Source organism: Centruroides vittatus, unplaced genomic scaffold (genome assembly GCF_030686945.1).
Source record: "Centruroides vittatus isolate TY-2023 unplaced genomic scaffold, ASM3068694v2 contig_8, whole genome shotgun sequence".
Lineage (NCBI taxonomy): Eukaryota > Metazoa > Arthropoda > Arachnida > Scorpiones > Buthidae > Centruroides > Centruroides vittatus.
The window spans coordinates 839720-856015 of NW_027122517.1; the positions used below are offsets into that span (position 1 = coordinate 839720).

The following is a 16296-nucleotide window of genomic DNA, read 5'->3' on the forward strand; positions in this document are numbered from 1 at the left end:
TGTTGTTCAAGCTAAATTAGTTTCAGCTTACATAGAGATGTATTTTTATATTATCTTTTCAGCTTTAAAAATCTCATTTTAATTGAATTCTAAATGGCAAACAAATTGAACAGGATACTTTAAATAGAATATAAAAATTACAACAAAACATAAATGTTGAGTAATTGTTAATTCATGAAAAATGACTTGGGTGGAAAAGACAAAAAAGAAAAATGATAATTGTTGTAGGGTGGATGAAAGTTGGTTTAGGCAGCAAGAGTTCGAATGTTGAATTACAAAGACAATTTTCTAGCCACTTTGAGGTGTGGAATTTATTCATTATTACTGCATTTATAATATTTATGATCTAAGTAACTAATAAAAATCAATATAGGAATTTGTTTGCTTTATTGTTATCAAGTAGGTGTAGTTTTTCAAACATTTTTGCTTTTTTTCAATAAATGATTTATTAAAAATTATACTAAGTCACCACAAAGCTTTTAAGATTATAAATGGCATCATAAGTTTGAGAATACCAAATATCTTCTCACACTTTAAAGTGGCTGGAAAATCACCTTCATTATACAGCCTTTGAACTTTCACCATGAACGATGTTGTCATAATCATTTTAAGTTTCTTTTCATTACTACTGTACTATGGTCCAATATTAAAAGACCCCTCTACCTGGTTTTGGTCTCTACATGATAAAAAGTTCATATATGTATTTTTTATATATGCTTACATTTGAGAGGATATTGCATTCCAGGAGGCACATATAACCATTTTTTCAAGATCACCAAACGAAAGGAGGCTTTCCATAGGGATGCCATGCTTTTGTACATGTAAGTTATTGTTGAATTGGAAAATGGATGAGTAACACAGAAGATATGCTAATTCCAGAATTTGTTGGTGTGGATTTGAAATCTAATACAATGGATATTTCACAGTATTAGATTTCAAATCCTTACATCTCTCAATCAAACTGAGGCTGTGTTTTGTTTGATAAGGGATTGGCTAGTAGGTGAAATTGTCAACAATGCATCCTGTTCCAAATATTTTGACAATGAGTATAAACCTTTCTAATTAGAGCCTTAAACCCTCAACCACACCCACAACCCTTTGCACGGCAATTGCCAACTGCTGTGCAAGGAAGGCCCAAGGAATGAACAGCAGATTGCAGATGGATTTTGTAAACATATTGGTTTTAACTGCACCACTTCATAAAAAGAAGAAAACATGTAGGAAGTGTGCATCACAGTAACTTTCTTGTTCCAGGTTTAAGGTGAGGTCATACAGGTTGGTGTTAATGTCACTGATTTTTCATTAATTATCTAAGTATGTATTTGTAATTTTATTGACAAGATTATGTCTTGTTTATAAAATCGTACATCTTGCTGTCTTATCAGCTTAGTGGTATGAAGAGTACATGTCAGGAGTTGAAATTTGGCACAGAGTATTAGGTGCCCAAATCATGCACACATAAACAAACCAGACTTGTAGGTAGTCAGGAGACCGAGAACCGAAACACAATAAAATTCAAAATGACAAAACTCTACAAACAGGCAGTAGTGTGAGATTTGCGCAGGTGTTGCTCATTGGTAAGTTGAAAATACAAATATTGTAAAATCGAATTTTGACAAACACGTGCATTGGGAAGTTCGAAAAGCGAACGTTGCTAAATCGAATTTTGACAAACGAATCTTTGAAACAAACCCATTTACCTGTCCCATGTTATTCCCCACATATTTCTGGTGCCGTGTGCTAACCTCGACTGATTGACTGGAGATATCTCGTTTCATCATCGGAACTTTTTGAAACTAGATGGCGCGTTGTTATAATTTTATATTAAAACTAACTTCCGAAATAGAATTATTTTTTCTTTTTACATTTATTAATATATATATATTTCATTTGTGCAAAATATAAAAATAATTGCAAACAATACAATAGCCACCATTATTTTTTCAAAAACGGGAAATTTTTGCATTGACAAAAACTCAACCTGGGGCATCATGCAACAGAGAGAAATTTCAACATTCAATAGGTTAATTTCACTGAAAATGCATCGTGGATGACCTCGTGGTCGTGGCCATAGCCGGCGAAGTTTGAATGATTGTGCTCAAAACCAGCGATACCAAAGATTATTGGAGAATGAGAACGAGACCCGCTGCGAGCGTCGAAGTGATCCTGCTTAATAGTGAGTCTCCGAGACATAATCGTGTCCCAAATATGGCCTTGCCGTTTTACTTGTTTTATTCTATTATTTTAATTTTTTATTTAAACCAACTGGACTTTCATGTTTGAAAAATTATCCATTGTATTCTATTTTCACTAAGTTTAATTTAGTATTCTACCTGTGAATGGTCTTTAAAAATGACCATAGACCTATGTAATTAAATTGATTTTGCTGTTTTTAAAAGTTTCACGAGTGTCTGAATTTAAAATGTTTAAAATTTGAAATAAATTATGATTGAATTTAAAAATTTTGATACTATGAAAGTTAAATCTATAGACAAAAACCCACAATTTTACAAATATATTAAAAAAATTTTTTTTTTAAATTTGATTAAGCATGTAAAGAATCAGTAGTATCAGTCTTTATGCTAGACAGCTGCAACATTTATGGATGCTCCTGAGTTAGTACACCAGCATATTCATTGATGCATCCAATTTTTGTAAAGGGGTATGCTGATGCTGCAAATTTTGCAACAATAAGAATTTTAATGAATACCTCCTCCCTTTGGTTAGCTGACAGTAAAAAGATTAAAAAGATGAAAAAGAAATGAAATTTTTAAAAAAAGCTTATTCAAAATTCTAAAAAGTATTTAATATTTCTGTGACACACCTGAGGCACTGTCATGACACATAAGTGTAGCAACACACAAGTTGGGAAACACTGATATAGAGTATTGGAAGACGTGATTGGTTCCAGTGTTTTTCAACTTTTTTCTAATAAATAGCACCCCACTTGATAATTTTTTCTTGTAGTACTGTACATCTACTTCTTTATCAATGTAAAGTTATTGTATTTTTATACTTTTAGTAATACACATAAACAACACTTTCCGGAACCTTTTACCGGTGTTAGACGCAAATTGAAAAAATTTCCGTTAACGTTTTCGAACTTGGAAGTTCTTCAGACGGTAAAAAACGAGGAACGCAGAACGAATAATCGAACGAGTTATTTTTAAACGCGAAATCGAATGCTTCACGATGCAGCTGTTCAGACATGCGCATACGGTGTGAGTAGATGGCTTGTTTCAATTCCACTGGATTGGAACAGCTGTGGAGAATGGATACAAGCTAACAGCACTGGGGTCCATTTCTTAGATCTAAACATCAGCATTGAAGGGCCATATATACAAACTTCGGTCTACCACAAACCTGGTACACCCTCTCTTTACATCCCTGTTGGGTCATGTGACCCTTTCCAATACAAGACTGCTGCTTTCAACATGTTAATTAAGAGGGCGTTTTCGCATTCGTCCACTCCAGCAGCACTGGCCACCGAATTGGAGCATGTCAAACGCGTAGCGACCATCCACGAGTACCACAAGCTTATTAATAGATTAGTTAACGTCACCGTCGCACCAGCACGTATCTCCGACATCCGATCGCGTCACACCAATCAACCTGAGATGAGGACACGGATCCCGGTCACATATAATCCGTATGTGGCGACGTTATATAAGAAGATTACCCGCAAGCGCCGTATTAAGATCGCATACAGAAGACGTCCCACCATCTTGGACATACTCCGTAACGGGAAGGATCCCCCCGACCCCAACAGACTTCCGGGCGTTTATTCCATTCCTCTCAAGGATCACAGGTTTGACAGAAACCTTGTTTATATCGGCTCAACCAAGAGATCCTTGGGAATCAGATTACGTGAGCACAATGCTGATATTCTACATGAGAGAAATTCTACGGCACTCTCAACTTACACCACCGATCCGGACATCGAAGCGGTCCTCGACCAAGCCAGGCTTATCATCGCATCGCCTCACCCTGAGCATCTGAGATGGTTGGAGGCTATCTCCATTTACAAACACAGCCGCACCACCACCTGCATTAACTATAGAGAGGAACTCAATTTGTCCTCCGCCTGGCAGACCCTCATCGACACGGACCTTTAATCGCCATCTACTCGCACCGTGTGCGCATGTCTGAACAGCTGCATCGTGAAGCATTTGATTTCGGTTTAAAAATAACTCGTTCGATTATTCGTTCTGCGTTCCTCATTTTTTACCGTCTGAAGAAGAACTTCCAAGTTCGAAAACGTTAACGAAAATTTTTTTGATTTGCGTCTAACACCGGTAAAAGGTTCCGGAAAGTGTTGTTTACATCCTTGGTGTTCCTTGATGTATGTAAATACACATAAGTAAATAAAATATGCCTACTGGAGTTAAACAAATATTGAAAAATATAAACAACACCTTCTTAACAATCCAGCAGATGTTTAATTCGTTAAAAACGTTTTCGACCGATTTCAGCGGTCTTCATCAGTTATTCCAAAGTTAAGAACAAAGTATTCGAAAATTTACGAAAAACAAAAATAAATTCAAACTGCAGTTGCACAGATTAACGAAAATGCGCTTACATGTTAATCAAATAATTATAAAAGAAAACACAACAAAATAAATACAATAAAAATAATAGTGCCGTCCAAACAAGAAACATCTATACATTCATATCAATATAAAAGGACTTCCAAGCGTCGGATAATCCTTCCGCATCCCTGTGATTAATGCATTCCGCGCTTACATGCGCCTTGTATATCTCTATTTTTTCGAGAAGTTTTGCCACCTGTATAGATTTTGTTGCCCTAATAATTGCCACTCTGTCCTAGAATACGGTGAGATCCTGTTGTTTGGCAAATGCTGCCAGCACTGTGCTATCTATGCTCCTACTCACTCAATATTTGTGCTCATTGATCCTCTGTTTTAAGTTCTGCATGGTCGCCCCAATGTACATGAGGTTAGAGTTAAATCTATGATCTTTTAAAGGTATAAAGTATATCCCTGTCATGTTATTTCTTTTAATCTTCCTCTTGTCATTCCTTAATAATTTGTGCACAGTTGGATTGCGGCAATATATTATTCGTAGGTTATTACTGTTGGCAACCTTCTTAACCATTTTGTTTAGAAAAGGAAAGTAATTAAGAACCACACTTTTTCTATGTTCCATTCTGGGAAGTTGCCGGTTCCATTTCCGTAATTTCGTAATAATGTAAGGAACTGAGTCCGAGCAGTATTTTTATTTTATTATTATTTTTTCGTTTTATTATATTTTGTTTGGGGCTTATGTTTATTTAGGACGAAGGTTCCCCACCACTCTCTTATTAGTACTTGAAAAAAGAAGATAAACCAACTCACAAAAAACAAAGCGCCGTAGGAAAATCTTGCGCACTTGCGCTGCCCAGCGGAAGTAAACGGTCCGCAAATAAAAAAAAAAAAAAAGGGGGGAATCCCCACACTCACTAGCAAAGAAATACTTACTAAACTGTCATAACATCCCAGAAAATTGTGCTAAATACTTTGTAAACGGTTTATAAGCTTTTTGTCGGAAAATTAAAGCTGCCAGAAAGAAACTTAATGTTAGAAAACTAAGTATGTAAATAAGGGGAGTAACCCAGCTGAATTGTGACGTCACCTCACAGCATAAAACCAGTACGCTAACCGAAGAATGATGAGGTGAATTCCAGAGCGAGGTGAATTCCAGAGCGAGGTGAATTCCAGAGCGAGGTGAATTCCAGAGCAAGGTGAATTCCAGAGCAAGGTGATTCCTGGTCGAAGTCCAGATTGAGAATTAGGCAATCCAAGGTGTTAAACAGGAATTCGATTGACGATAGCGAAAAGATTGAGGAAATAGGTTCCTAGTATAGTGAGGTGACGGATAGACGTTTAGTTCGTAAGAGATTTTGTTCATAGTTCCTAAATATTTGATTTGTCGAATTTTCAAAGGGGAATTAAGATTAAGTTAAGCTAAGTAGCTGAGTTTTATTGTCGGGTTGACTTGTTGATTTTTGTTAATAAATTTTGTTTTGGATTATAGACAATTGTACATAGTAAATTCTATTTACTAATTAAATATATTTGAAACTTTTGCTTTGACTTGATATTTGTCGTTATTCTTACTAATTTTTTGGTGCACGCTGTAAAAGCCCAGGCCTGGCAAACTAATCTCGAATCCGCGTAAAGTACCCGTTAGGTTAACGGAAGTTTTACCGGTCGCAGTTAGTGTCGGTTTCCTAAGATACTAAAAATAGTACTTTACAATAAGTGTTTCGATCTCTCTTCTTTGGTACCCTTGTTGTACCACTGTCTTCCGTATATAATCCAACTCTTCGTACATACTATATATACTTGTGTAATGGGTGTATGCTCTTCTAATCCACAATCGGAATGCTGCCAATTTAATGTGTTTAGGATCTGTAGAATTTCTTGGGATGATAATGGGTTGATAAACCAGCTTACGATATATTGACATCCAGATCACAGGGATGCAGAAGGATTATCCAATGCTTGGAAGTCCTTTTATATTGATACGGATGTATAGATGTTTCTTGTTTGGACGGCACTATTATTTTTATTGTATTTATTTTGTTGTGTTTTTTTTATAATTATTTGATTAACATGTAAGCGCATTTCCGTTAATCTGTGCAACCACAGTTTGAATTTATTTTTGTTTTTCGTAAATTTTCGAATACTTTGTTCTTAACTTTAGAATAACTGATGAAGACCACTGAAATCGGTCAAAAACGTTTTTAACGAATTAAACATTTGCTGGATTGTTAAAAAGGTGTTGTTTATATCTTTTAATACACATAAGAAGTGTTATGGCACTGCTCAGCCCTATACTTTGTGGCACTGGGGCCCAAAGTATAGGACTCTGTGGCACTGGGGCCCAGTAGCTTAGTAATCACTAAATGCTGATGTTGGTCTTCGGTTTGTGTTTCACCAATGGACTGGCTGGAGTTTTCTGGTATTTCTTTATGTACCTAACATTAAACAAGCTCCTGTATTATTAGGCTATGATTTAGCCTTATTATAGTCTGATAATACAGCAGATCATTTGGCATTATTTAAAAATTGGGTTGTGGACTGATTTTTTATATATTAAGGTTGATCATAAAATAAGTAGACAACAAAAACTGCAGGTTGACAAAAACAACTTTAATCAAAGTGCCCAGTTATTAAGGCATTTGTCCAATCTTTCCCCCAGGCAGCAGATGATGCACTTGAAGAAGCTGGTGGACTGCTGTGACAGCCAGTTCTCTACCGCATTCTTCATTTCATTGTTCAACTAAAACCTTTCTTTAATGGACCAAACATGCTGCAGTCACAGGAGCTGAGGTTGGGCTGTATGGGAGGGTCAAATTGCTCCCAGTGAAACTGACAGAGCTTATTCTGCATAGCCTGGGCAGACATTGTCATGCAAAAGCATGACACTGAATGAGAGATGGCTAGCATGTTTGCTCTTTATTGCAGCTAGGAGCATTGAATTACACCAGTTGAAAACGACAGCCCACGAAAGGCTGTCTGCTCCATAAACCTCCTTCATTCTCTGAAAAATGGTGGATGGCTTTTTGTCTTCTGCTGCCAAAAACTGTATTACAGCTCAATGGGTGCCTCTGGAAAAATCCATGTTGTCAGTTTGCTATCTGTGGCTCAAACCAAAACCTGTAATGAACTGCTGCACTATGATTATGGTTCAACATGCACTGCAGCTTCTTTATATGCAGTGTTGCCAACACTATCTTCAGGAATATCGCCAACAAAAAATGAATCTACTTATTTTATGTGTCTAATACCTATAAAGGTGCCTTTTTTCCAATAGAAAATCCCAAGATGGCAAACTTCCTTGTCAACTCATCCAAGTATTACATTGCCTTTTCCCATCATTTTGCAGCACTCTTAGAATGTCATTGCATCATCCCAGTTGAAAACCACTATATTAGTTTGTGTTATGTAGTCTTAAATGTTGCACTTTTTGGGTTTAGTAAGAGATGTTCTAAGTAAAGAATTTTGGCATGTCTTCTGGATTGTTAATTCCATTTGTATAATGCTTGGCTTGTTCCTCAAGCAAAAATATAAACTTTCCGTACCAAAAAATGTGAATATTTTTTACATCAGAGATCTTCAAATTCATATTCTTTGTCTTGAATTTTGAACGTTATGTTTGTTATTCAACATGACACAACTGTTGTCTTACGTTTTGTTCTTTCTCCTTGATCTGTCAGTTTTTTGTTTGTTGGTGTGCCATTGTGGTGTGATTATGTGGTGGGCTTGGTGTGTAATTGTCTGTAGAAGAGTTTTTTATTTTTTGAATATAATTTATTTTGTTTTTGTAGTGTACAGTATCATTTGAATCTACGACTTGGTTGCATTTCAGTGTGTCAATGTATTCCTGTACATGAATATTGTGTGTGTTTATGTTTTGTGTGTTTTAATTCTATTGAGTTTCTTTTTTATTATTATGAAGGCACTCTAGAAAGTACCACCTGTTTGCAAATCATGGTCTTCATGTACAATAATACCCATCCCCGCAGTGCCTGGACAACAAAGAAGCTCCTTGCAAGTTTTTGTTGGAAAGTCTTGGACCATCCAGCACACAGCCCAAATCTGGCCCCAAGTGATTACCATCTTTTCTGACAGCTGAAGACCTACCTTCTTGTGTGAAACACACTTTACAACAGAAGAAAAGATGAAGGATGCAGGCAGCTGTTATGTTTCTGTATGGACTGGCAATGAAGGAGTATTACAAAGACATGCAAAAACTTGTCCAGTATTACAACAAATATCCAAATGTTGCAGGTAACTATGTTAAAAAATAATCAAATGTATTTAGAAGTAAAATTAAATTTGTTGTTCAGAAATTGCTACTGGTTGTTTCATTTCAGAATGGGTACCTACTTCTGGATTTCCCTCACATATATTTAAAGTTCAAATATTCTATTTTTTTCCATTTCACTTATTTCATAATGACATTTACAATAAATTGCTAATAGAAATGAAACAAATGGAATGGAAAAAAAACAAATGTCTGAGATGATACTGCCTGAGTATATTTGATTAAGTGGCATGTTCCAACAGTAACCTTAGATGTGGAATATATTATGGTGTAATTATTTTCATTTTAGTAATTTTATATGTGGTATATGACACTGTAAATTATATGAAAAAATTTCAATAATTTTTTTGTTTTTGCATTTTTTCCTTTCAAATATAATGAATATTGCATAATATCGTGTAGATTTATTTTTTAAATTACCTTAAAACATTAATAACTAAAATAATTATAGATAATTTCATATTTGAGTTTATAGAAGAAACTACTATTAATAATCAGTTGTATCAACCAAATTGCTTTAACAGAAATAAAAAAAATTCAACTAAAAGTCATCATCTTAAGGAATGAGAAAGAATCAATCAGTAACTTAGAAGTAAAATTTAAAAGATACTGAAGTACAATGTTAGGTACTATTGAGTTGTGTTCAACTCCTAGTGACTATGAATAAATAACCTACAGTGGGATCTGTGTATAGTAAGTGCTTTAAGATATTCAAGACTTGCCTATAGCTCTAAAAATCCATTCATCCATCTAGTATATTGATGTCATCATCTTCCTCACCTTTTACCTTGACAAGCATAAATACCTTTTCCATTGACTTAGTAGTATGCGTAATATGACCAACACAGGAAAACTTTCGATTCAAGATAATGATCAGATTTGATTTCCAATAAAGACTGAACAACATTATGGCTGTCCATAGGACTCTCAACAGTCTTTTCTAACACCAAAGCTCAGAGGAATTAATTTTCTTTCTTTCAACAACATTCCTTGAACCTGTTACCAGGGTGAGTTATACAATAAATAAAGTACAGTAGAACATCATTTATCCGAATCAATTGGGGACTGGGGTTGTTCGGATAACTGATTTTTTCGGATAACAGATTATGTACGAAAAAACATATTAACCTATAACATGTTGAAATTTTTCTCCGTTGCGTGTCACTTCGTGTTGAATTTTTCTCTGTTGCATGTCGCTTCGTGTTGAATTTCTGTCGATTTTAAGCCTAACAAAAATTTTTATAATAATAATCAAGGCTATTGTATTGTTAAAAATTATTTCTTTATTTTGTACAAACAAAATAAATATATTGAAAAATATAAAAACAAAAAAAATTATACTTTAAAAGTTAATCTAGTATCAAAAACGTTCGATTCGGCACGACACAGTCCGACTAGAAAGCTTTCGGATAACCGACGCTCTACTGTACATCTCAAATGTTTTCGAACAGTTTATAGTTCTTCAGGTGATACACAGATTAATTGATAGAACGCGGAGTAAATAGAACATGAAGATTTGAAAATTAGATCAAATCCATGTCTCGTGAAATCATTATGTTGGACATGTGCATTTGTGTGGGTAGCCGGTATTGACAAAGTTAAAGATCGGTGTCCATCAGGGCTTGCCAAGCAACTGACAAGTTCAGCTTTTCCTTACGATTGATGCATGTGGTGGTGAGGATATATTTATAAATGGAAATGGCCTCCAACCATCTCGGATGTTCAGGGTGAGGCGAGGTGAGGATGACCCTCGCTTGGTTGAAAGACACCTCGATATCAGAATCAGCCACATAAAAATCAAGGGCTGTAGAATTCCTTGCGTGCTGTATGTCTGCATGGTGTTCACACACTCTGACTCCTAAGGAACGCTGGGTCAATCTGATATAAATAAGGTCCTTATCACATCTATGGTCTCTAACAGGGATAGAGTAAACACCAGGGAGTCTGTTTTGGTTGGGGGAATCTTTCCCATTGTGGAGGATGTCAAAGATGGTCAGACATCTCGTGTACGTGATCCGAACGAGGCATTTGTTGGCAATCTCCGTATATAACGATTTAATGTATAGATGAAATGTGATAGGGATACATGTTTCATCTTCTGGACAGTTATCACCATGCATGTGGACAGTGGATGCACACAGTAAGCAGTGGTATTGATCAATTAATCTGTGTGTCAGATTAGGGTACCCATGCGTGGCTACTATGTGTTTTACATGTGTTAATTTGGTGGCTAGAGCTTGTAGGGTGGATGAATGAAAAAATGTCCTCCTAACTAAAGCGTTAAACACCATGGTCTTCTACAGAAATGGGTCACATGACCCCGCAGGTATGTAAACAGAGACAGAACACGGTTTCCAATATACAGAGGTGTGGACAGTTGATCCAGAAAGTAGGCTCTGTGGTGTTAGCTTGTTTAATTTCCATGGTTAAGCCATAGGAGTTGTCATTAATCGATTCTACGAACGTCGTCATGTCTGGTACAGTCCTCCATAGAACAATGATGTCATCTATGTACTTCTTATATAAAAGAATGTTTGGGAGGAACCACGGAAGGATTTTATGGTTCAACTGTCTAATAACCATTTTGCATAGGTCCCAAGACACCAGACTACCTATGGGGACCCCACTTTTCTGTGTATATACCATTCCATTGAACAGAAAAGGCCCTTGCTATTTATGCATCTGATTCTGATATCGAGGTGTCTTTCAACCAAGCGAGGGTCATCCTCACCTCGCCTCACCCTGAACATCCGAGATGGTTGGAGGCCATTTCCATTTATAAATATATCCTCACCACCACATGCATCAATCGTAAGGAAAAGCTGAACTTGTCAGTTGCTTGGCAAGCCCTGATGGACACCGATCTTTAACTTTGTCAATACCGGCTACCCACACTAATGCACATGTCCAACATAATGATTTCACGAGACATGGATTTGATCTAATTTTCAAATCTTCATGTTCTATTTACTCCGCGTTCTATCAATTAATCTGTGTATCACCTGAAGAACTATAAACTGTTCGAAAACATTTGAGATGTATTTTATTTATTGTATAACTCACACTGGTAACAGGTTCAATAAACATTGTTGACTTCACCCCGGTGTTGTTTGGGATGTAGATGTTTTCTTTTTTCATTTTTGTGTGTGACAAGAGCACCCCTGGAAGTCAGAACTCTGACACCAGATTTCTAGAAATAGGAAACACGTTTGAATTGTTATGTGTTATCTAACGTGTGTTAGAGCTGTCACACATGTGGTCTTATGACAAGGAATGGAGAAGGATGTAAGAGAGGCAGGAAACTCTGGAAGTGATGCATTCAATGACAAAATTATACTAAAGACTAAATTCATTTGACAGGAGTATATTCTAGATTACATAAAGACACACAGCAATAACAGAAAAAGGCTTTTTTGAACTATATGTATTGACTGATCCTTTTCTACTTCAAAGCTATCTTATAACTATGATCTGTTGCCCATGAGAGAGAAAAAGTTTACATTGAGTTGCAAGTAGATAAATACCTTAAAATAGTTCAAAAAATTTCTTAAAATATGAGAATAATTCATAGTCTGTTCTGGCTTTAGTAGTAATAAACACATTCAAACTACACTTATCACAAGAAAAGAATTATTTATTCTCACATTCATTATACAGCTATAAGTTACCTATCATATAATAGGTAAATTATAGTTGCAGGTTGTAAGTGCAGTTTGAATGTGTTTATCACTACTAAAGCCAGAACAGACTGAGAATTATCCTCATATTTTAAGAAATGTTTAAAAAATTTTTTGAACTATTTTAATTTAAATTTCAGGCCCCATTGAATATTATAAATATGTTATTAATTTTATTATAGGTAAATACTTTCGACGACAAATGACGACTTCAATGGGAGATGATGATTCAGAGGAAATGACAACCAGGATTTCAACTGATGAGGAAATACTCTTGGTAATTGGATCATATTGACTGAACTGGACTGCTATCACAAACTGGACATTAAAAGAGATGGTTGGTCTCTTTGAAGCAGCTGAACTAGACAACCTTCTAGATCTTTTCTTGGTCCTTTTATAATTTTCCATGCTCCCTCTGTGTCGAAATGCTACCCAAAAAGGCAATATCAGATGGAAATTCTGAAATTATCCAATCCCAAATTTTCTCTCTGCTTCCTCTGATGAGTAACCATCCAAAGAAGAAGAGTTGTTGAAAAAGAAATGTCATCTTTGACAAAATCTTGCCATTTCCTCGTTATTTCTTTCCTAAAATTTTCTTTTTTGTTAACATTTATTTAAAATTATTAGAAACATTAACAGTTTTTATAAAAACTGTAGCTCAGGATATGTAATGAATTCATATTTGAATATAAAGAAATCTCAAATCATAATTTGTATAAAAGAGTTAAAGAATATTATAAGAATACAGTCAAACCTGTTTTTATGCGGGGGATAGGGACCGCATTAAAAAAGACGCATTAAAAAAAATAGCACGAAACTTCACGAATGGCTGTAAAAAATAGTTTTCGCAACACAATTAAAAAATATTTTTTTTATGCGGTCAACAGGGACCGCATAAAAAAAGTCTCACATAGAAAATAACTCAAAACCGTACGAAATAGAATTTATTGACAACAGATGTCAGCACTTGACTGCATCGTCTGGTCTATCGTCTGTTTTACATATTTTTGTTCAGGTGGTGTTTTGTAGACTTAAAAAGTAAATTATTTCATTTTTCGCATATTCATGCAATAATATTACTATAATAAGTGCATTTATGCTATAATAAGTTTATTTAGCTATAATAAGTCAACGTGAGACATGACGAATCGCACGAGACTAGTCGCCAACTATACCGCACAAATAAAAAATCGCACAAAAAAAACCGCATAAATTAAAAATTCGCATTAAAAAAATCGCACAAATAAAAATCGCGCATAAAAACAGGTTTGACTGTATAAGATGATCACATAAAAATATCTATCTAGGTGCAAAACATTGTGGATTGAGAGCTGACTGTTTTATGAAACATTGAAGAAGTGTTGGAAACCTTAAAATTAGAGTAGAACCACTGTACAGAAGAAGCATATGAATCTAAAAAAGAAGTTTGAAGAATAACATTTAAATGTAAAGACTCAGATTCATTAGTTTTGCCTTGGAAATAACTTGCAAACACTTTTCTATCATGTAATAATTCATAATTTGTCAGATGTGTTTTATTTTATTATTTATTTTAATTCATTTTTGTAACAAATGAATTTGATAATGCATCATTTCATTTTTTCTTATAAAATTTCTTATTTAATATGAAAATGAATTAATGAAATGGAATTATTTTTGACAATGAAAATTATACTTCAAAAGCAGTTGGATTTTTTAAAATCTCTATTAAAGCAGTTTGGTTGTTATTTCAAGTAAAGTTATTGGGTCAGTTTTTACAGAAATTCAATGAATCGATAAATTCTATTATTCAATTATAAAGAACACTTACCATTAGGATGTCCTGTTAAGAGTACTCCATTGTATGGATTTTGGGCCAAAACATTTAGACGATTGTGCTTAGTAAAATACTGAGCAATCATTTTTCCAACTGATATATCTAGCCAAGATAAGAAACCTTTCTCACTCTAAAAAATGAAAATTACATAAATTTTTTGTTACTAAGAGATGATATTACTTCAATTTATTATTATATTGTGATATTAATATCATTTAGGAATCTTCTGTATAATATTAAATTATATTATAATTAATTTTGTGTTAAGTAATATCAAGCAGATTGTTGGAGACATGCTGACTGGTTCAACCTTTTACACTTAGAACATTATCACATCATTACAATTTATAATTTAAAGTAAGTTGAATTATTTATTAAATTGTAGAAATGAAAATGGCAAGATCATTAGTCAAACTATCTAAAAATACATATGAAACTATAAAGTTTTACCATGAAAAACCTGTTTGTTTGCAAGAATGTATTTTTGTTTTTAGCAATCACTAATTTAGAATTATTTGCAATAGTTTATTAATTTAATTAGGAGGTATACTGTACAAATTAAAATACATGTAGATGTTTAATTTCTCAATCAAAGTTAACTGAAGACAACATTATTATTTTTCTTCATTTTGTTTTTTGAATAAAGATGAATAACCTGCCACATGTTTGAAAGAAGACACTTCATTGTGTCAGCATAAAGCAACATAAATCACAACACGGTTTCATTGGTATCAAATCAAAATTATTATTTTTATTATTTATTGACAGAAATTTTCATGATACAGTTTCAGAGCTTTTGTATTATTTTTACTCTAAAATACAATATCATACAAAAGCCAAGATCATATTTCAAATAAACAAAACAAAATCAGGACACAATATTTGGATTTAAAAAAATTCTAATAGTATATTATTATTTTTCATTAAATTATTAATGTAATTTGTAGATATAATGAGCTTTTATTAATTAAAGTACATAAAAGAAATGCAATGCAAGATTGCCCATCCACGTGGCTGGAGCAACTACAAGCAAGAGTCAAACAACTTCATCAACACGCACATGCCTCAACACAATTACAGCATAAAGCAACTGCTAGAATTGCTACAAAAAATGAAAAATATGAAATTAAAAGAAATAAGTTACATGACGGTACTAGATTTCAAGGCCTTATACCCCTCAATCAAACTAGAGCCATGTTTTTGCCACCTGAGAGTCTTCCTAATGAGCAAGATCGAAAATGCAATAATATGAAAAAACAATTATCGGAACTAACACGTCTTGCTACATATTCATTGATCTTTAACTTTAATGGAATTATATACACACAACATAGAACCAGTTTTAACCAGTGACAATGAGAAACTCCGTTTCAGGGCATTATGCAAGATGGTCCTAAAGACTTTAGAGAAAGTAATCTTGCCAAAATACGCAGTACGCATTGTGGTATATGCACGCTATGTTGACAACATCTTGATTATCTGGAAAGAAAAACCAGACATTCAATAATTTATCAGAGATGTCAATTCCAACAAGTTTGGCCTAGAGCTTGAAATAGAGCAAGAGCATGATAAAAGTAAACATTTCCTAGACATAGCAACAGAAGTAAAGGAGTGGAAATCACTACAAAAGTGTACAGAAAGGCAACTTATAACCCACTGTTAATGCCATGGACCTCCCATGACTTGGTAAGCTATAAAATAGCAGCGTTCCGGGTGCTTATAAAGAGAGTGTACACACACTGCAACAAACCACAAGACAGAATTAAAAAATTAGATCACATCAAAGAACTAGCTGGACAGTGCAGTGTCAGCCAGAATATGATAAAGGCCATTATCAGCAAAAAAAGAATAGACAATAACAAAGGTAATGAGCGGGAAAGAATAAAAGAATACACTGTAATGGAATACATGGCAACTCTAAGCAATATTTACAAAGAAATAAAAGCAGCAATAAACAAAAAAATAATTTTT

The 16296-nt window shown here is 34.3% G+C and overlaps 1 protein-coding gene across 1 annotated transcript in view; it reads right to left on the reverse strand.

Moving 5' to 3' along the window:
- The window catches only part of LOC136981992 (WD repeat-containing protein 46), a 133238-nt gene that overhangs the window by 76117 nt on the left and 40825 nt on the right, over positions 1–16296 (reverse strand). Inside the window, exon 7 of the mRNA XM_067278420.1 lies at positions 14320–14455. Within this exon, the coding sequence (XP_067134521.1) occupies positions 14320–14455 (136 nt within the window). The remainder of the gene's footprint in view (positions 1–14319; positions 14456–16296) is intronic.